Consider the following 21,791-nt stretch of genomic DNA (forward strand, 5'->3'; position numbering starts at 1 on the left):
TAAATTTAAGAAAAAAATATATTTTTAATGAAGTTCTTAATAAATAGATTTACTTTGGGTTTTTTTTATTTACTTACTAATGAAAGTTTATTTAGCCTACTCCTTTAATTACATAGGTATTAGGTTTGAGACAAAGCGGACGAAGCCGCGGGCGGTAAGCAGGTAAGCTAGTTTCATACAATTGCATACCAGTTGAAACGCATTTACAAATATTATTGAAGTGAAACTTCTTTAGGCGCGTTGAGAGTAAAATTTCAATATCGCGTTATAGCAATACCGTCACGTAGTAAGGCGACAATTTTGGTATCTTTAAATCTTGCCAAAGAAGTTTCACTTCTGACACGTATGCTCAGATCACACGTTTTTTAATAGATCGATCATGCTTACACTTGCGAAGTTAAAGTTGGGCATAGCTTGGATGGTTGTATCACATTGTCCTGGGAAAATAACAGGAGAAGCAGTTTCTGGCTCTGGATAGTAGAAACATCCTGTACTACTGTGGTCTCTAGGAATAAAATACTGTTCAGAAAGTACTGGTACATTCGCCATTGCGTTGTTGATAGCGGTTACAGCAGCTGCTTCCAACTGTCTTGATCTACTTAGTTTCCAAGATCCCACTGTAAAAAAATTTGTAGAATCCATCACATAGTTTGGAACAAATTATTTCAATTATTTAATCTATACTAATATTATAAAGCTTAAGAGTTTGATTGTTTGAACGCGCTAATCTCAGGAACTACTGGTCCGATTTGAAAAATTCTTCCTGTGTTAGATTTATTCGTCGAGGAAGACTATAGGCTATACAGGGTGTAATCGTTAAGTGTGCACAGGCGATTATTCCATAACTATTGCAGATATCAAAAAACTTTAAACTGATATCGAAAGCCCTTTAATGTGCACACTTAACGATTACATCCTGTATATCATCACGCTAAAACCAACAGGAGTGAAGCCAAGCGGGTGAAACCGCGGAGCGCAGCTAGTAATTGATAAGTTCGAAGTCCTTAATTAGAAAGAAAGAAAGAAAGAAAAAACATTTATTTCTAGATAAAGGTACACACACAAGAAGAAAGCACAAAATAGAAGAAAAGAAAGTACGATACATAATAAAATTAGACATAAATTAGACGCCATGTTTGTTGAGAATCTGGTACTGTGTGTGCACTGCATTTCCAGAAAAGGGTCTTGACTCAGCTTTCTGCCATAATCGCAGCAAGCTGCGACTACAGCGCTGGTATTCTGTCAAGACCGAATGGAGGGTGTGCTTTCGACTAATTACTTACTACGTATTACTAATTAGTACGTATTTCATACCTTGTCTATGTTCGCTGTCGATATTTCTGCAGGTGTAGACTAAAGCATACGAGTTGTAATCTGTAGCGAGCACCCAATAGTCGGTGACTCTTCCTGCTCCGAAGTCGACCAACAGTTTAGCGACATTTGTTGCTCCAGCGAATGTTCCAATTGCAGTAGCTGAAGATAATGTCTCGTTTCTCACTTCAGTGTTCAGAACATCGACTTCGCTACCACGGAGCGTGTATTGGGCAGTGTTACAAGTACCAGCTTGGAAGGAAGTAGGGTATGAGGAAACGTCATACCACTCTCCCATGTACTGAAAAAATAATACGTGTTAGTCAGGTTACATTGTATAATCTATTGGTTTCATACATTTTTGAAGTGAAACTTCTTTATCGGGGATGGAAAAAAATTTAGTGTAACATTTTTTCGTTATGCGTGACATTTTTTCCGTTACGCGCCATCTTTTTCTTATCCCTACCATTTCTGTAAAGTTGCATATAGTAAATTATTTTTTGAAAAATAAGGTCATAAAGAAGTTTCACTTCTTAGATGTGTACACATTTTTTTTCTAAGAGTAACAATAATTTTAAATTATTTCAATGGCAAGGGGCGCTTTATCTTTTGTTAAAATATCTATATTAAAATATCTACTATTTGTAAGAACACGTAAGCTCAGGAGAACAATAAGGACAATGTTCGTTGTAGGTCAAATATTCCAAACGCAAACTCAAAATGTTATTATTATTAAACAAACTACTATTTTATCTATAGCATTTTCACTCAATATATTTACCGCTACTATATTGAAGTTCGTGACAACAGTTATATTTTCATCACATTGTCCTCTGAAGATAACTGGAGTGTTTTCTTGAGGATCAGGGTAGTAAAAGCAAGCGGCGTCTGATTGGTCCACATTTTGATAGTATTGGTTATTCAAAACATCGATACTGTCAATAACTCTGTTGACATTAGGGACTACAGCAGCAGGGAGTGCTGACGTTCTGCTGAGGATCCAGCTAAAGACTGGGAACGAACAAGGATAAATTAAAGAAAATAAATAATTTTTCATCTTCTTGCCTGTTAAGAACATTCAATCGATTCGGATTTGATACACTTGACCCAAGACGTCATAAATCCAAAGAAAACACAGATAACGATTTTAAGGATAACATTTGGTGGTATTTGTTATTATAGGACGTTTTTGCGGAACTGAAGTTTTGGCTGTTCCATAGCATTATATCTTATCAACACATCTTAAACCAATTTCTGAACTGATAACACGCCTACATAATTTACCTACCTACTTTTTTATGGCATTATACAAGATAAAAAAGTTATTTCTCTTTCGGAACATTACTTTTCTATAGTCCAAGTATTCGTAAATAAAACGTGAAAGAAATTATATTATAGAATAAATAAAATTACCTCGGCGTTGGTTGTTTGCCAAGTTATTACAGCTATACGCAATGGCGTAGTTATCGTAGTCTGTGTCCAGGATCCAAAGGCTTGCAGTATCTAAAACATTAAGAATAGAATTAAAGTTTGATTGAGGCATGTTGTGTTAAAAGAGTTCTAATTTTATGTCAAAAATATTGTTTCAAGAGAAATAAACCTTAAAGTCCGGATTGAAGGTACTATTTTTGATCATTAAAAATAGTCTAGTGAACAAAATTCTACTACGAGTTAAATAAAAAAAAAAATAACTGATCTTGAATTCTAGTAGGTACATCTAGAACCAGTTATCCCAATACTTATAATTTTAAATAATAAAAACAATTCGATCACTCAGCAGGATTCGAACCTACGTCTTCTGCCATTCCGAGGCAACGCCTGACCACTTGGCTCTGATACATCCAGAGCAATCGAATTTATTCTATTCTTTCGGTTTTATCTTCCTGTGTATCACAATTCTAAATATTTCGCTTTTTTGCCGCTTGGTTGCCTGGCAGAGATCACTGATTAGTGATAAGGCCGCCAATTGTACTACATCTTTCTAGTACCATATTTTCTTTTTATTGTTTCTTGTTATTTAATGACTGTATTACAATAAAGTGTAGTAATTACTTACTGGTTCCAATTTGTACTTGAAGTTTTGCACTACCATCACTTGAAGCCTGAACTGTACCAGTGACATAGTTCAGGGCTTCATTAATAACTTGGCTATTCTTTAATTGTACAACACCGCCATTTAATGTGTATTCGGCTCGATTACATTCTCCCATTTGTTGTTCAGCGTAATATGTGGAAATCATACGCCATTCACCTAGATACTGTAATAAAATATTTACATGTTTTACAATGACCATTTAGAATAAAACTTAGAACGAAAAACTGTGGTATTTTACTGATTTAATTTCTTACTGTATTAATCTAGATGGCCATTGAAAAGGTCAATGAAAAATCTCAAGTTTTCAGAAAATTTAACTATCAGAATATGAAGACAAGAACCCTTTACGCTAATTATTACACATTTATTAAGATAAGCTATTATTTTGCTTTCAATTAAATTTATCTTACATAGCTTGGAATGGTCAATGAAAATCTGAAGTTTTGATAAAATTTAACGACTATCAGGATGTGTGAAGACAGGAACCCGTCTGTCAGGTCAACTAGTCCTCCTCGATTATTAGGAGAAGCTATTATTTTTTTAGAATCAATTAAACTTTTCTTACACATCGATTTAAATATTAATACAGTAATAGATTATCTGTTACATAATATATTAGTTAATCCTACTTACTCTGCTGACGTTAAAGTTCTGAACAACAGCAATATTAGGGTCACACTGTCCAGGGAAAATCACAGGCTCGTTCAGAGTCAGTTTTGGTAAATGGAAACAAGCTGAGTCAGATTGGTTGATAGCTTCATAGTATCTTTCGTTGAGAACGGTTATATTTGATATGGCGTTGGTAATAGCTGTGTTTGCTGGTGCAGATAGACTCTGTGTTCTGCTAAGCTTCCAACTGAATACTATAAATGAAGAAAATAAAAAATATAAAAAAAGACGTGTAGCACTCGGGGACTGCCGCAGTAAAGCTATTGCATGCTATGCCTTCAAGCCACACCTCCGCGCCCGTCGGAGTGGGGAGCGGGAGGTTTTTCATTACTAAATTTCTGGATTCGGTCCCCGCGCTCAAGGCCCGCGATAGAAGCTATGCAATAGCTTAAAATATGTAAAAAAATGTTGTAAAATGAAATAGTTGAACACAGCTTGGAATGTTTCTACTAAGGTTATGTGAATCAAAGAATTGAATACAAACCAGACTAAAAATTATATTATACCCCTTTATAAGGGAATTTTCAAAATCTCACCTCTTCTGAAATCCTCATTAACATTAATGCAAGAATACGCCAACGCATAATCTTTGTAATCCGTGCTTAAAATCCAAAATGGAAAACTGATAACTGAAAGAGAAATAATACATTATAGAAGAAGTAAAAGTTAGTGAAGATATTATACTTCGGTTGACGAATTTTTTTAAAGGTGCATCAAGTATATTTTATTTTAATAAGATTAAAAAGAATTAATTGGCTGAAAAAGTAACTAAATCCAATCGCGTAAACGTTATAGATCCAAATTTATGCAGTATTCGTAACTGTTGGTAGTCTTATCACTGTAGGTGAAAGACGCGGGTTCGAATCCCGCCTCGTGATCTTTTTTTTTCAATTTTTTCAACATGTCTTATCACCGTCATGTTCTTATCGATAAAAAAAATTCAACAACTGAACAGAACTTCTTAAATTGTATATATTAAATATCTTACCTGATCCTCCAGAATTCATAGTGACTGTAAGTTTTCCACTAGTATCCTGGGCTGATGTGAAAGTCACTTGGCTGGAACTCGATTCCAACAATTGATTTATAACATAAGAAGAAATCAGAGATAAACTATTTGTCCCAGAGAGACTGTATTCATGGTTGATACATTGTCCAGTTTGTTGTTCCTTTGGATAAGCCTGTACCTCGTACCAGGTGCCTTGGAACTAGAAAAAACAATTATAACACTTTAAACTAACAATTAGTATACCTAAATATATTATAATTGGTGCAACAATTAAATATGGTTTTCTTTAACTTTTTTGATAGTTTTCCTTTCAAGACAACTATTTTTTATATCGAAAGGTAGGAAGGAAAACCTATTTTACATATTCAAAATGGCAAAAATTGCTTTGGAATCAATTTCTTTTATTGTCTTCTATCAGTATGCCAGTAAGCAAGCCAAAATACTACAGCCAAAATACTTAACCTAAATTATTACATTATTTTATTTTGGTACATTTCCACCATTTGCTTTTTAAACTAAATAATCTTAACGAATCCGTACCTTCCTGTATCAAAATTCAAAAGTCACAAAATACAGTACTTACGCCTGTTAAATTAAAATTAGCAACTGCTTGTATACTCTCATCACATTGTCCAGGGAATTCCACAACAACGCCCGGTTTTGGTTCGGGATAGTAGAAACAACCTTCTGGACTTTGGTCATTTTCCGCAAAATACCTTTGGTCGAGAACTGGGATATCTTTAATGATATTGTCCATAACGACTGAAGCTGGTGTTGTTAAAGTTTTGTTTCTGCTAAGCTTCCAGCTCCATACTGTAATATAAATAAATAACCTTTACATATTGCGGGATACTTGTATTATGTTGAAACTTTCAATCGTATTTGATTCTCCTCCAAGTCCAGGAGGAGAATCATAAATTATGTAATACTTCTTTATACATTTTCTGGAGTCAAATTATATTATCTTCTTCATTTATTATCTTTTTATTTTTTGATTAGGACAGATTTACATATCGAAATATTCCTCACTAATAATAATAAATGCGAGAATATTTATGTGTCTTTCTTTCTCTTTTTCACGGATTAGGATGAAATTTGGCGAAAGAAAATAGCGTAGGTTTTATCCCTTGTGACTGTCTTACCACAGTAGTTATTTATAGAAGAACACTTACCTTGTCTGGTCTCATCGTCAATATTAGCACATGAGTATACGAGAGCATACGAATCGTAATCAGTAGCCAAAATCCAGTAATCGGAGAAAGTAGTCACTGAAAGAAAATTAAGTCCTTAAAATTATATACGTATTATTAGTTTCATCAACATTCTATTGAACATTTTGATCATTTTGCCACTATTTCAAATCCAACCCGTTTTATATACCTATTTTAAGATATTATTCGGTTTTTAAATATTTTTTATTTAAAGCTGTTAAGCTAATTTTGGGGTATGTATGTACAATAGCTTATGAAAAAGTAAAGTTTTATGTACAACTGAAATGCTGCTTATGAAAATGTAAGATATCAATATACTCACAATTAGTACCCGCAATGGGGAAGCTGACCACAAGTTTTCCAGAACCATCAGAGGATAATAAATCAGCAGTTCCATATATTTCATCAAGACTTTCGTTAACAACCTGAGTGTTATAAACATCAACAGCACTTGTAGTGCCGGGGGAATAGAAGGCGTTATTGCAAGATCCTCCTTGGAATATAGATGGGTAGGATTCGATTGTATGCCATAGACCGAGGTACTGGAAATTAAAAAAAAATATTAACTAATTGTTTATTCAGATTTTAGAAGGAAATTTAGAAAAATTTAAAACTGAAGCATTTTAGTATTCAGATAGACTTTTAGTTAAGCTTTTGGATGATCATGTGGAAAGAAATTATTTACGACCATTTTGGAAGAAGTTTCTACAGAGATGAATGAATGAATTGCATGTAAAATGTTTTGAGTAGTGTTTCTGATTATCTGTATTTCTAGCAAATCAAAAATAATGTCTATTTATTAAAACTACAATATTGAGTTATATTTATTATAGCCAAACCATTGTAGAGAATAACGGATTAAGAGATATTAATCTAGAAGAAAATATTTAAAATGATCTTATTTCTGATTCATTTGAAGAAATCACCTAAAACTTTCGTTCTCTAGAAAGCATGCCACCTGAATCTATAAATAGACAAACATTTTTCCCTAATTTCTGATAGCTTTCTGAAATTAACCAAAAACATACTTCTCCAACCCAGCTATCACATTTAAAAGATTTTGATACTTACAGCACTAGCATTAAAGTTCATAATCACAGGAATGTTCACATCACATTGACCACGGAACACAACTGGACCAGATCCAGGCAAAGGATAGTAGAAACAACCTTCGTCACTTTGGTCCACTCTATAGAAATATCTATTGTTCAATACTTGGATGTTATTTATCACTCTGTTTATATTGGCTACTGCTGTTTCTGTGAGATTTCTTGATCGACTCATTTTCCAACTCCATACTGGAAATAAACATTATATGATAACTTAGTATTGAAAAAACCAAGCGTAACTCTAATCATCTTAATCTTATAATATAATATATAAATCTCGTGTCACAATGTTTGTCCTCAATGGACTCCTAAACCACTTAACCGATTATAATAAAATTCGCACCCCATGTGCAGTTCGATCCAACTTGAGAGATAGGATAGTTTAAACATGTAGGTACCACGGGCGAAGCCGGGGCGGACCGCTAGTAATTTATATGTTTTACTGTGTACACACGATTCCTAAATACAATTATCTTAATTAGAAACGAATAATTTAAGATTCACTTTTTGAAAGCATTCAATTTGGATTCATAGCAAATACATTTATTAAGACTCCTCAAGTAATAGACGAACTACATTTTCATACAAATCTATTTAATATAATAATTTTCTAGTTAAATGACGTAGTAATACAAACTTACCTCTACGTGTGTTACTTGAAAGATTTTCGCAGCTATATACTAAAGAGTAGGTTGTGTAGTCTGTATCCAATACTAGGAGCTGCGATGACGATGATGCTAAAATAAAATTTGTTTATCATTATGAAGGTATACATATAAATAATTTATTATTCAGGTAATAATTAACCCTGTATTAGAGATTACTCAAACAACAAACTCAAGCAAATATAATCATGAAATAATCCACGAAGTAAATAATCATCCTAAACTAAAACTACCTCCAAATTCTCAGAACTAGAGAAAATTTTAATGGAATCAGCCGGGTGGCACTAGCTTTGAAATTAAAAGAATCATCAAATTCGGTTCATCTTGTCTAAAGTTACCCCCTTACTGAAAAGTTACCTCAGTAATAAACAAAAATAAATATCCCCTTTCTCAAAGAAGTATCCCTCTTTTTTGAAGTCTATTATAACTTACCCGACGGGAAAGTGACAGTAATCCTTCCAGCACTATCCACAGTAGCTGAGCCAGTGATAGAGGCTAATGACGCATTGATCACTTGCGAGTTGACGACTTCTATAATGTTCCCACTAACGGGAGTGTATCTGGCTTCATTGCAAGTGCCAGTTTGGAACTCACTGGGATAGCTTTCGATGAGACGCCAACGTCCTTGGTACTGGAAAATAGATAATTTATAAGATAACAATAATTTTATTTTCCAAAATATTATATATGTATATTACATAATATGAATTAAGCCAAATTTATTATTGACAACCGAATAAATTAAAAACACTGTTTATATTCAAGGGATAGAATAATTGTAGACGACTGTGCGCCAAATTCTGAAAGGTTAGCCAAATTTAAGCTTTCGGCAAGTAGCTTCGTCCGCATTATTTAAACTCGAACTCAAACTTAAAACATTTATTCAAACTATAAATTTGATAAACAAAGCAACTTTTACTTTCATGAGAACGCTAACGCATGCTGTCCAATGATGCAAACAGATTGAAAATCGTTTTTGAGTATAGCCCGAACAGATAAGCAGAGACGTGGCAGTAGACTTTGTTTTATAATATTGTGTCAGTGATTAACATATTGTAAATGAACTAAGTATAAATATTAGTGGTATATGACTTTCAAATCTAAACAGAAAACATCCAGAAGTTGAGAGAGATAGGAATCGTACAATAAAAAAAGTTGATTCATTTTGTTTTTGTAGCATTCAAAATAATGATTCATTCAAAATTTTTAGTGACGAAAGACGCGTGACACAGGAATATTCTTAACAAAATTCTCATATCCAGAAGTTGTGAAATCGGCTATCAGCCAATAAATTACTTACATTAGAAGCGTTGAAATTTTGCACTGGCTGGATAGTAGTATCACATTGACCATTCAATATAACTGGTTCGCCAGGACCCAGTTCAGGTAAATAGAAACAAGCATCAGCAGATTGGTCGATGTTTTCATAATATCTTTGATCCAATACATCTATATTAGATATAGCGTTATCTATTGCAGTATTGGCGGCTGGTGATAGCTGATTGGTGCGGCTTAGTTTCCAACTGTAAACTGTTTAGAAAAAATGGTTAGGGTAATTTAATATATCTTCTTTTAGACGATCTTCTGCTATGAAATCAGATAGTTTCTGTAGACAAGCCCTTTTTTAATAACAAAAACATGGCTCATTGCCCTGGAATTATTTTTAGTACAAATTTATAGGGAACACGAAACATATTATGTATGTATATTGTAAAGATGTATTACTTATTTTTGCAAAATTCGCATGTAGCGGGGATTTAAAACTTAAATATTAACGCTACGCTACCTATCTTTAAAAGAGACATTTTCGCACATTTTAAAATCTTTAAATCTTCTAAGTAAATGTGTTATACTCGCGTAAAATCAAACAAGAAAGTACTATACAGACATTTTTGAAAAAACAATATGCATTAAAAAAGACGGTTAAAATCTGTAAGAAAATTATGAATTACCTGCTCTTGTTTGTGAATCTAGATTGACGCAGCTGTATGCAAGGGCGTAGTCCTGATAGTTCACGCTGAGTATCCAAAAGGGAATTGTAATCACTGAAAATTAAAGTTTAACATTTACATTAAAAATAAAAAAAGACGTGTGTCACTCGGGGACTGCCGCGGTAAAGCTATTACATAGCATGCCTTCAAGCCACACCTCCGTGTCCGTTGGAGTGGGGAGCGTGAGGCTTTTTTCGTTACGGAATTTCTGGATTCGGTCCCCGCGCTCAAGGCCCGCGATGGAAGCTATGCAATATCTTAAAAAGCCAACAACTGAGGCATTAGATATATAAACACCTGGTTGTGAATTATATTCTTGACTCAATATTTTTTTTCTTTACTGTTTTTCAGATAGTTTTTAAGAGCACTTTTAAATTCTTGGTTAAACTTTATCAAGTAAAGAATATCCGATTATTATATTAGATTTAACCATGTTTTAACTTTCTAAGGGTACGCGCAGACAGAGAGCGTTCTGCGTTCCGCGTTCTACGTTCTGCGTTCCGCGTTCTTTGTAATGTGAAGGATCTATAGCGCCGGCGCACACAGAACGCAGTTAGACCGCGGCGGTCATTCGGAACGCTTGCGTTCTCGCGTTCTCTGTACAGAATTACAAAGAACTCGCGTTCTCGCTATGGCTGGTCCGTCTTCTCCAATTGGTATCTTGTTTTTCTATTTCAGATTTTACATAGTCATGTAACTCATTGAAGCTATTTATTGACATTCGAAAATAAATATAAAATCTCTCTTCATCTTGAAGCAGCTCAGGCATAAGAATACTAAATTCTCCCATATCATCTCGTTTCGTGTTGATAGGGTGTACCCAACATTTTCTACTTTTTTTTGACTCCTCTAGACTCCACAAAAGCAAGGCTTCATCTTCGGAAGATGAACTTTCGAGAGACATGTTTCACGTGCGGAGAGTCACGAAATAGAACGCAAAAGTCTTGAACGGCTCCTGTGTGCGCTAGAACGCAGAACGCAGAACTGACGAACGCAGAACGCAGAACGCGGAACGCAGAACGCTGTATGTCTGCGCGTAGCCTAAATGGCTAACTAAAGACATAATATTTCCTCCAAGTCTCTACTTTACTTGTCTTCCCTTTTTTACTTCCATATTTTTATTGATGTGAAACTTCTTTATCGGGGTTGGAAAAAAATTTAGTATAACATTTTTTCGTTACGCGTAACATTTTTCGGTTACGCGCCATCTTGTTTTTATCCCTACCGCGCGTGATTGACGTATTTCTGTAAAGTTGCATATAGTAAATTATTTTTTGAAAAAAAAAGGTCATAAAGAAGTTTCACTTCTTACGTGTGTACACTAGTACACGCACACATTTTTTTTGTCTTCCACTATAATAATAATATTCTCATAGCAACACTGTTAATCACGATCGCAATGTTGGAACACCAATATGGGCATGCGTGATTGTATCATTCATTTGCATGATCGGTCAAGTACATGTGACCATGTGTGGATGAACATAAAAACAATCTTAATACTCAATAAAACGCATGCTTTTCTTAAATTGGATGCTAATAAAGATGTAGGATATTACTTCTGTCCTGTTTATGTATTAGGTTTTTATTTATACTATTAATTAATGGACTTAGTTTATTATAGCTATAGCTATTCGCTCGCGGTTTCGCCTGCTATGTAGAAAACTTGTCAAATGATATACTAAAACCTTCCTCTTGAATTACTCTACCATTAAAAAAAAACCATCAAATCTTTTGCGTCGTTTAAAAGATACACACATAGACGGTGGAAAGTGACTTTGTATTATACTGTGTAGTGTGTAATAATTTACATATTATAAGCAATTTAAAATGACTGTCCACAAATGCCTGAAAGTTATCCACCGTCTAGAGATTTTTTACCGGTTTGCAATTTGTGTTGTATAAGCAGAATAAGAAGATATTATTTACGGAAGGCTGTAAGCAACTTGTTTTGTTCAGGTTCCTGAACCCGACAATAATCTACGCTCTGTGTGTATGCATGTATGAAACTTTGTAGTGAATGTTTTTAAGGAAAGTTATTTTGACTTAGCAGAACTGTGTATAAAGGTGCTATGTTTATGATTTTGAAGTTTTATTCTAGTGTCTGTGTGTTTATAAATTGTTTTTGTAAATTTCTAACAAATTTAGTAATGAATTACATACAAAGATTAAATCCATACTTAAGAAAAGTGTATGAGCATAATATTATGTCTATTTTGTTTATTAATCAATTTGTTCAAAATATATACCTGAACCATCAGCAGGAATAGTTATGGTAAGTCGTCCATCTGTTCCATTAACAGCCACTGTACTATTTGAGGTTATTAAGAACTGATCATTAACACTTGAAGATTTGATCTCTAATCCATTGCTTGTAAGAGAGTAGTCGTGACTAATACATTGGCCAGGCTGGTTGTCTTTCGGGTACGCTTGGATTTCGTACCATGTGCCGATGAACTAGAAATAAAGATTTTAAAATATTACATGTTATTTTTGTGGAATATTTGGGAAATGTAGGCAGTGGCAGGATAATAAGGTTGAGGTTTTAAAAGAAGGAAGGCTGATGTTAATGGAGACGAAAACAATGTTTATAAATTTAAGCCTTTAAATTTATAAACATTGTTTTAGTCTGATGAAGATCGGACATGTCGTTCTTACAGATGAAGCCATATCTTTTAACAATTTATTATTGATATTCTGGGTGTTAATCCAGCTGGATGAAAACAAAGCCAATAAATTTAAAGCTATAAAGATCAGTCTGTTAACGAATAAATGGTGTTACAAACTTGTACTTCTAATAAACATGCATACTTTGTATCAGTCAAGCAATTTAATCCAATTTATCTCTTACTGAGTTAGCATTAAAGTTGTTTATTGCACTAATGCTGTCATCACATTGTCCTCTGAAGACTACAGGAACATTTTCCTTCGGTTCTGGATAGTAGAAGCATGCAGCGTCACTTTGGTCGTTTTTTTGGAAGTACCTTTCGTCCATTACGGGTATATCTCTTATGGTTTGTTCGAAAACAGTGCTAGCGTTTACGGGTAGTTCCTTGGTACGACTTAACTTCCAAGCGAACACTGGAATTAGAAGTAGTATTTATTCCATAGTTAAAGTTATACTGAATTAAAATTGATAAAATTTAAACGTTTTTTTATAATAATTAGATATTATTGCCGAAGTAGTTTATGCGAAGCTTATGTTTGTTAAAATACTGTTAATTAATTAAGTATAACAATTTGAAAAATACCGTTAAAATATAAATTGAACAAAAGTTGAGTGTAGTCAGTAGCGTAAATAAGGCAGATTTAGTAGATTTTAAATACAATTTATACACATTGTTAACAGCGAAAGTTGAGTTCAGTTTTGACAGCCATTTTAAATGCTTAGCATGGTTCAGACGGCAGATTCATAGCGGAGATTCAATAAAAGTCTTGACCGAGCAAAGTAAACTGAACTTACTAACAATAACTGTTAATGCTGAAATTTCCAGTTAATATTATTTCTAAGTAAGGATTTGTAGCGTATCTTACCCATTCTTTGATTACTGTTGATATTACTGCAAGAGTACACGAGAGCATATGAGATGTAGTCCGTGGCCAGTACCCAGTAGTTTGTTGAAATTGTAACTGAAAATAGAGTACATGTTTAGGATAGTTTAAAATTTTAAATCACCATTTACCATTTTGTATACAAATATTATAAAGCTGAAGAGTTTGTTTGTTTGTTTGAACGTGCTAATCTCGGGTACTACTGGTCCGATTTGAAAAATTCTTTCGGTATTAGATAGCCCATTTATAGGGGAAGGCTATAGGCTATAAATATATTAGCTCGCTCAGATCAATAGGAATGGAGCACTGCGGGTAAAACCGCGGAGCACAGCTAGTTAGGTATAAACAACTAGTTCAGAGGAGCTTAAGTTTCTCGAAGAAATTAAATTTTTATCAATTTAATTGGTGTAAATTGATCTAAGATTTAAGACATATTATTACTCAATCACATTTAAGACTCTGTGTTTAGGACATAATTATGACTCATAGACTCGCACAAAATATAAACAATGCACCCACGTTCATTGCTCAGTGAAATCGAAACAAAAAGCTTATTTTGTAATACATATTTGTTGAAGTCACGTCTCATTGTTGTAGGTTCTATTATAGAGACTACTTTATATAACAAAATAATCTATATGTATAAAAATGAAACCCGTTTCGCGTTGTCACGGCATCACGTGTGAACGGCTGAACCGATTTCGATAATTCTTTTTTTATTATATTCCTTGAAGTACGAGGATGGTTCTTATGTAGAGAAAACGTAAATATGTATGTAGTTTTATAGACATATAGAGGTTCAAGAGATACATCTCTTTATTATATAATATTATTTACTAGCTTTCCGCCCGCGGCTTCGACATAGAAGATATCCGGGATTGAACCCACTATTATTATTTGAATAAAAATTTGTGCGCAGTAGACTTTATTTATTTTAATTGCAAAACTTAATAATATGCAAATAATATTATAATTTTGTTTTTTTTTTCAATATGCGAAACAACGTAAATGCATTCTTTATAGGATAGGATTATCGTACACAAGGTTGAGAATAGTATAATAATATTTACATTTTAATTTAAATTGCGTTTCAAAACGATCGAGTTTCATTTAAAAAAACATGTGTATGACATTTATAATGATTTATGATGTTTGTACATCGTTAAAAAATATAATTAATCGTTAATTAATCGTTAACATTACGTTAACGTTTTAATCGTTTACATTCGTTTCTATTGTAAAAATAAAAATCCCACCAAAAACATTTTCACCTTAAATGTTGCCAAGACGAGCCCATATGACTCGCACTGTCAAAAAGTTATCAGATCTCATGTAGAGCCAAGCTTCTAACACTACACGCCCTAACTCTACAAGGCCTAACTTCACAAACTCTACACCTTAGTCAAAATATGTGGCTTGGCCATTTCGCTACATTCACATCGGCGTAAGGTGAAAAATTAATTCACTGTTCATTACTTTTGTGTTATACAATAGTTCTTGTAGTAACGAACAGCCGAGCCAAAAATTATTCTATTTTCACCGATTCTTGATAGGAGTCTATTACATACAAAACATACGGCAGAAGCTAATTTAATCGTAAAAATGGCTCCATAATGATAATGGAGATTAATGTAACTAAACTTTTTGTTCAATTAAAAAACTGGCTGGTTAGATTGGCAGTGGACTGGCTGTATTTAAAAAAAAGAAATACAAGCATCATATGAAAAAGCTCCTTCAATTATTATTTTTTGCTCTACGACGCATTATACCTGAGCAAAACAATTGGTAACGGGAATCTATACTTAATATTATAAAGCTGAAGAATTTGTTTGTTTGAACGCGCTAATCTCAAGAACTACTGGTCCGATTAGAAAAATTATTTCGGTGTTAGATAGCCCATTTATCGACAAAGGATATTGGCTATATATTATCACGCTAAGACTAACAGGAGCTGAGCAATGCGGGTGAAACCGCGGAGCACAGCTAGTAACTATATAACTGAATATAATAAGGCGTCGTTAATGTGACATCTATAAAAATATTGCACAATATTATTTTTCATTCATGCAATATTCAAGACGTTATATGTTTTCATTATATACCATCGGAATGTGGAATATCTTGCCGAGACTATTTATAATAATGACGAATGCATGAATAAAAGTAATTACAATTAATACTTTTTGTTGAATAATACATTTCCTGTAAAATTAACGTTGCTTTTATCATACCAAATCTTTATATATAAAAATGAATCGCAAAATGTGTTGGTAAGCGCATAACTCGAGAACGGCTGAACCGATTTCGATAATTCTTTTTTTATTATATTCCTTGAAGTACGAGGATGGTTCTTATGTAGAGAAAACGTAAATATTATGTACCACGGGCGAAGCCGGGGCGGACCGCTAGATGTTCATATAAACAATACCTTTATGCAATTGTTTTATTGCAGTTATCTAGTTTACCTACTATTAATAATCTACGAAATATATTATGAAATTGTAACATTAGGTATGCTATCATATACAGGGTATCTTTCTAAGTTATCTAATAAAAAACATTTTTATCATACTATCATAGTGTGACGACCTAAAGTTCAAGAAATGGTATAAAAAAGTTCTGAAACGGCCCTGAAGTGTGATTGCCAATTTTTAGGGTTCCGTACCCAAATGGTAAAACGGGACCCTATTACTGAGACTTCGTTGTCTGTCTGTCTGTCTCCAGGCTGTATGGCTGTATCTCATAAACCGTGATAGCTAGAAAGCTGAAATTTTCACAAATGATGTATTTCCGTTGCCGCTACTAAACACACATATACACATACTAAAATTAAAAAAAAGGTAAAATATTAAGGGGGTCTCCATAGTACGGAACCCTTCGTGCGCAAGTTCGACTCGCACTTGGCCAATTTTTTTACTATTGTTACTATCTAATATTACTATCGTGTGTTACAAATTTGATAAAAGGTCTAACTAATGAGCTAGAAAAACATTTTAGAGGCTGAAAAACAATTTGATAACATACTTTTTATCTATTAAAATAATAAGCAGACAATGGAAGTAGTTTTATTATAATTATTATAATCCAAGCTGAGATAGCATTCAGAAGTCTTTTTTTGCACCATTTAAGAGAATTAAATTATTTAAAATGTGAGAAGCAAGAAATATTATATGAAATAAATTATTTTATATTAACTGTATAATGTGTTTTACTTTTGCACATCCTTTTTTTAATTTTAAGGTTATTTATTTTCCGGTTTTTATTATCTTTATTGAAATGTTATTCTACAAGGAACAGGAATAGAATTGAAATGCCATTTTTCCGATTAGCTAAAGTTAAAAATTCATTTATGGGTCAAGGTATACGCTTATACAATAGAATTCCTCACAATATTAAAGAGTTTAGTAGTTCTAAATTTAAAACTTACGTCTTACATAAAAAATGTACTAGTTCAGAGAGCGTACTACAGTATTCAGGAATATATGGACGATAAAGACCCATGGAGGGTTGTCGCGTAAAAACCACAGGACAGTTCTTTGGCATATTATGTAGTTAGATATAAGTTACATAATATTATGTAAATTTATTGACATTATTTTAAAAGAGCAACTATGGAGTTTCTTGCCGACTCTTCTCCATAGATACTGCTTTCCGAATCGGTGGTAAATGTTAAAAATACTATGTAATGACGATTCGAAAGTGCTACTAAATAGTAGTCTAATTGAATAAATTAATGTTTGAGTTTGAGTTTGAGTACAATATTCAATTTATTACGTATTTTGGGTAATTATTACAATAATATATTAATTAAAATGATTCTTTGTCATATTTATTAAGTGTCATTTCAAATAATGGTCACTGCATTTATTAATTGTTTTTTAAGAGCACTCTATTAAATATTTTATCAAATATTGTAGGTACATATTTTAATTAATAATTTACGTTAAACAACTGGACGAAGTATGTAAAATCTGCTGATACTATGAGATACAAGAATCATAATTATAGTACACTCTCACTGTATATCGTATTATTTTCAAATACCAATTAGGTACGTCTTTATAAAATACCATTAAAATCCATTTAAAAAAGGTTATACTCACAATTAGTTCCCGCAACGGGGAAGGTGACCAAAAGCTTCGCGCTGCCATCATCAACCGCCACTTCAGCTGTTCCATCAATAGTGAGTAAAGTCTGGTTGATCACTTCTGTATTGTACACATCGACTTTACCCCCAGAGCCAAGGGTGTACTCTGCGTTACCACAGCTTCCCAGGGCATTTGCTGATGGATACGCTTCGATGGTGTTCCAAACGCCCAGATACTAAAAAGATTACTTACTTAGTTCTTACGGACTTTTTTGGGATGTTTTGATGGTAAATAATTGAAATACATGCTGTAATATATAATGATTTTAAGTTCATTAATGCGTAGAGTGGATGACCTGTATAGTAATATTTAATGTAGAAATTAAAGACGTTTTGCCGGTTTCAACGATAACATTTTGATGATATTCCGAAATTAAGTAAGATGATTAAAAAAAACTAGATTCCGAAAAAAAAGCATCAGAACCAGCTTGTGAATTTTAACTTATCGATTGAAAAGGATTAAAAAAATGCTAACAGTTGGCAATGAAATTGCATAAAAATATGCAGTGAAAAATCCTTTTTTGAAGTCGAAATTTATAAGTATGATTGAGTATAAAGCATGTCGTTGTAATGTATTGATTGTGTGATAGCATGTTGTTGTATGTGTTTATTTTATTTTTGCTTCCTTTTTGGTGTACAATAATCAATCATACTTTGCTGCAAAACCTAACAATGAAACATAACCTCATTATAGAAGAAATAAATTGGCAGTCTTGTCACTATAATATTATTTTATTTTGTTGTATTGTATTGATTGCACGATACGATATTGTTTGACTGTATTCCTACTTACATCAGCGACTCTGAAATTCATAACCACGGGGATGTTCTCATCACATTGTCCAGGGAAGACCACGGACTGGTCCAAAACTGGTACCGGATAGTAGAAGCACGCGGCATCGCTCTGGTCAGTTTGGATGTAGTACCGGTCGTTCAGGTCCAGGTACGAAGCGACTACATTGTCAACTTGGACCTTGACGGCTTCTGGAAGCTGTTGCGTTCTGCTGAGGATCCAGCTGTTCACTGTAATGTTAAAGATGTCAAAATTAGTTATAGATAAGATGGTACATAGGTACGTTCGTTGTGTTTATTTCCTATACTTTAAGGGTTGCCTGGTAGAGATCGGTACCTAGCGACAAGCCCGCATGTTGCTTGTGTAAAATGTACCGAATGCTTTTATGTTTGTATTTCTACAACAATAAAGGATTTTCATTCATTCATTCATTCAGAGTAATGTTGAAAGTCGAATGTCAAGTCAAAATTTAATTATTACTCGAACGTCAGTTCAATTTTTTAAATGTTCAAATATGGATCAAATAAATTAATAAGGGCATATTGATATTATTTATATTATGAGCTTAGCAATACCTATAACCTTTATTTAGAAATGTAACGATACATAATAAAATAGGTGAAAGGAACAATAAACTAGCTTTGAGGTACATATAAATTAATCAACAATTAAAAATAATACCTATGAATTGCATTTCAAATAATACGTCCTACAGCTTCCATGTTTTATGAATGATGACGTTTTTTGGCTTCGGCATCCATGTTTTATGAATGATGACGTTTTTTGGCTTCGCTGCAGCCATATATGCATTGACCTTTCAATTTAATTAATTTATTATGCACATTTTGTTCATTATCATTTTTAAGTGATTGATTATTTTATCTAATAGTTTCCTGTATGCGCATTTATTGATAGATAAAACACAATAAAAACAACACCAATAAATATTTCCTCAATAATATTCAGTTTATCGTTTCCGGTAAATTGTAGTAATAGTAATTTCTGGTAAATATTAAAGCTATTTCCTAGGTATTTAGGTACCTTCATGGGTGTCAGCCATCAATTGCCAAAGTGCTTATACTACTACTATTATTCTTTCTGTTCTTATTATATTAAAAATATCTCATTTATATCAAAGAATACTTTTATTACAACTCCATCTTGATGATAATTACTAATTAGGTTTATAGATTAGTCATGCATGATATTCTGAAAGTGTTCATCGAGGCACCAACATTTAATTTTTATTGCTTATTTTTATTGGAACGAAGTTCCTTCTAGCGCGGTAGCCGGTTCGTTGGCCAAGCGACCCGTCCGACTAGGGCCCTTCCGGCCTCCTCCACTCAAGCGACAGCCCAAGCCGAGGTTCGAGATCCCCGTGGCGGGGGGACGCCCTTGCGCATGTCGCTACCAGGGTGAACCTTCAGTTAGAAGCCCTTCTGGCTAACATCGAGAGAAACTTTAAAAATAGGCCAAACGGGCTAGGCCAGCGTCACGAAAAATCCTTACGACGCTTTTGCTATAGAGCGTACTGTAGCACAACGCAATATAGCAAAAGTTTATAGCATGCCTTCATTTATTTCATTGATTAACTCTTAAAAAATGTTAATTTATTTAATTATCACGAATACTAAATAAGTTAATTAACACGAATAACGTCTGCGTATCAGTTACTATTTAAATATTCTAGAATTGACTTTCAAAAACATGTTCACACGTCAATTTGACGCCAATAATAATTGAATTAAAATAATAAATTAGAAAAGAATTAGCGACCGTAAATTAATAATTATGACATTTTAATAGACTTCGGAAGCCTTGTCTCGACCTAAAGATGCGACAAAAACTATAAGGATCATTCTTATAATATAATGACCCGACAAAAAAGTGGAAAATATTAGCGTATTGACGTATTAATTTTAAATTATTCTAAACAGGTTTTGAATAGGACTATTCATCGATGTTTTTGTTCTAAATGCATTTTTAACAAGAACGTATTCGTATTGTTAAATATTTATTTTTTCCTTATCTAGCTTATCTTTCCTATTAAAGGCCAGATTCAGATTAGAGCGGTATCCGCTGCCCCGATCTAGTATCCTTTCGGGATTAAGGTACACACGATTAAGGGCTGATTTTTCAATCCTTGGTTAAAACTTATTCGTAGAATAATGTATAAAGCTACCATTTTAAAAATGTATTCTAATTGTCCGCATTTGACAGTTTACGTGACATTTTAATATTATCGTGTAATACTTTATTGGACGGATAAGTTTTATCCAAGCATTGAAAAATCAGCCCTTAATCATAAATAAATAAGTTTTAATTTGTCCTTTGCCTGAAGGTTGCCTGGCAGAGATGGCTTTGAGCCATAAGGCCGCCATTTGTACATTTTAAATGGTTTTGTTTTATGTACTTTTACTTTAGTATGTACAATAAAGAGTAAGGAAATAAATAAATAAATAAATCACTTACGTAATAATATATTAAAGAGACTCTAATAGCGTACCTATCGTTTACACTTTACTCGGATAGACCGTACGTGATTAGTTTCTAATCTGAATAGGCCTTTATTGAGACTCGATCCTCATTTTGTTGACCTAATCACTAGTCAAAAGAAATCATTACCTTGATTCCTTCATTAGAAATTAGAATACTTGAAGGTCATAAATAAGGTCATATTATGAAAAATAATACGAACTACTGAAAAAATTGACATGAAAATCTAATACAGTAACCAGGAGTAAAAACGTATGTTATTGTATATGTTACGGCTAAAGGTAGGTGAGAACATAAACTTAAGATTAGCCGGCTAAACTTAGGTTTATTTTCGACGAGGTGTTAATGTTAGTTTGTTCTATCTTTAGCCGGCTAAACTTAAGTGTAACCGCAGGCCCGTGGCTAAAAATGTCGGGGTGGGTAGATTTGGTTACTATAATACATGTAAGGAACAGGGCGAGTGTTTTCTGGCACTTCGCCGGCTGCTGCCGCAGCACGCTCGCTGCGCTCGCTCGGCTCGTGCGGGTCTTAAGAGTTCTAACCTAACCTAACCTAGCCACCAGCTTTCTGCCCTGAGTCGGGGTGGGTAGATTTGGTTACTATAATACATGTAAGGAACAGGGCGAGTGTTTTCTGGCACTGTGCGGGCCCCTCAAGCCCTCCACCGGCCCGGCGCTAACCAAATCTACCCACCCCGACATTTTTAGCCACGGGCCTGCGGTTACACTTAAGTTTAGCCGGCT

General features: G+C 33.6%; 1 protein-coding gene across 1 annotated transcript in view; it reads right to left on the reverse strand.

Moving 5' to 3' along the window:
• Nucleotides 1-21,791, reverse strand: part of LOC149900816 (uncharacterized) — a 50,457-nt gene that overhangs the window by 14,604 nt on the left and 14,062 nt on the right. The window contains exons 7-27 of the mRNA XM_090112720.1: nucleotides 18,553-18,782; nucleotides 17,716-17,935; nucleotides 13,595-13,690; nucleotides 12,912-13,141; nucleotides 12,310-12,517; nucleotides 10,022-10,114; nucleotides 9,370-9,599; nucleotides 8,502-8,700; nucleotides 8,046-8,141; nucleotides 7,367-7,593; nucleotides 6,618-6,837; nucleotides 6,257-6,352; nucleotides 5,668-5,897; nucleotides 5,064-5,283; nucleotides 4,612-4,704; nucleotides 4,040-4,269; nucleotides 3,368-3,569; nucleotides 2,725-2,814; nucleotides 2,093-2,322; nucleotides 1,315-1,612; nucleotides 388-617 (exon numbers count right to left, since the gene is read on the reverse strand). Of these exons, the coding sequence (XP_089968846.1) occupies nucleotides 388-617; nucleotides 1,315-1,612; nucleotides 2,093-2,322; nucleotides 2,725-2,814; nucleotides 3,368-3,569; nucleotides 4,040-4,269; nucleotides 4,612-4,704; nucleotides 5,064-5,283; nucleotides 5,668-5,897; nucleotides 6,257-6,352; nucleotides 6,618-6,837; nucleotides 7,367-7,593; nucleotides 8,046-8,141; nucleotides 8,502-8,700; nucleotides 9,370-9,599; nucleotides 10,022-10,114; nucleotides 12,310-12,517; nucleotides 12,912-13,141; nucleotides 13,595-13,690; nucleotides 17,716-17,935; nucleotides 18,553-18,782 (3,968 nt within the window). The remainder of the gene's footprint in view (nucleotides 1-387; nucleotides 618-1,314; nucleotides 1,613-2,092; nucleotides 2,323-2,724; nucleotides 2,815-3,367; nucleotides 3,570-4,039; nucleotides 4,270-4,611; nucleotides 4,705-5,063; nucleotides 5,284-5,667; nucleotides 5,898-6,256; nucleotides 6,353-6,617; nucleotides 6,838-7,366; nucleotides 7,594-8,045; nucleotides 8,142-8,501; nucleotides 8,701-9,369; nucleotides 9,600-10,021; nucleotides 10,115-12,309; nucleotides 12,518-12,911; nucleotides 13,142-13,594; nucleotides 13,691-17,715; nucleotides 17,936-18,552; nucleotides 18,783-21,791) is intronic.

Source organism: Colias eurytheme, chromosome 18, assembly GCF_061535395.1.
Source record: "Colias eurytheme isolate Ceu_HAF_F1 chromosome 18, ilColEury1 Martin Lab GWU primary, whole genome shotgun sequence".
Classification (NCBI taxonomy): Eukaryota; Metazoa; Arthropoda; class Insecta; order Lepidoptera; family Pieridae; genus Colias; species Colias eurytheme.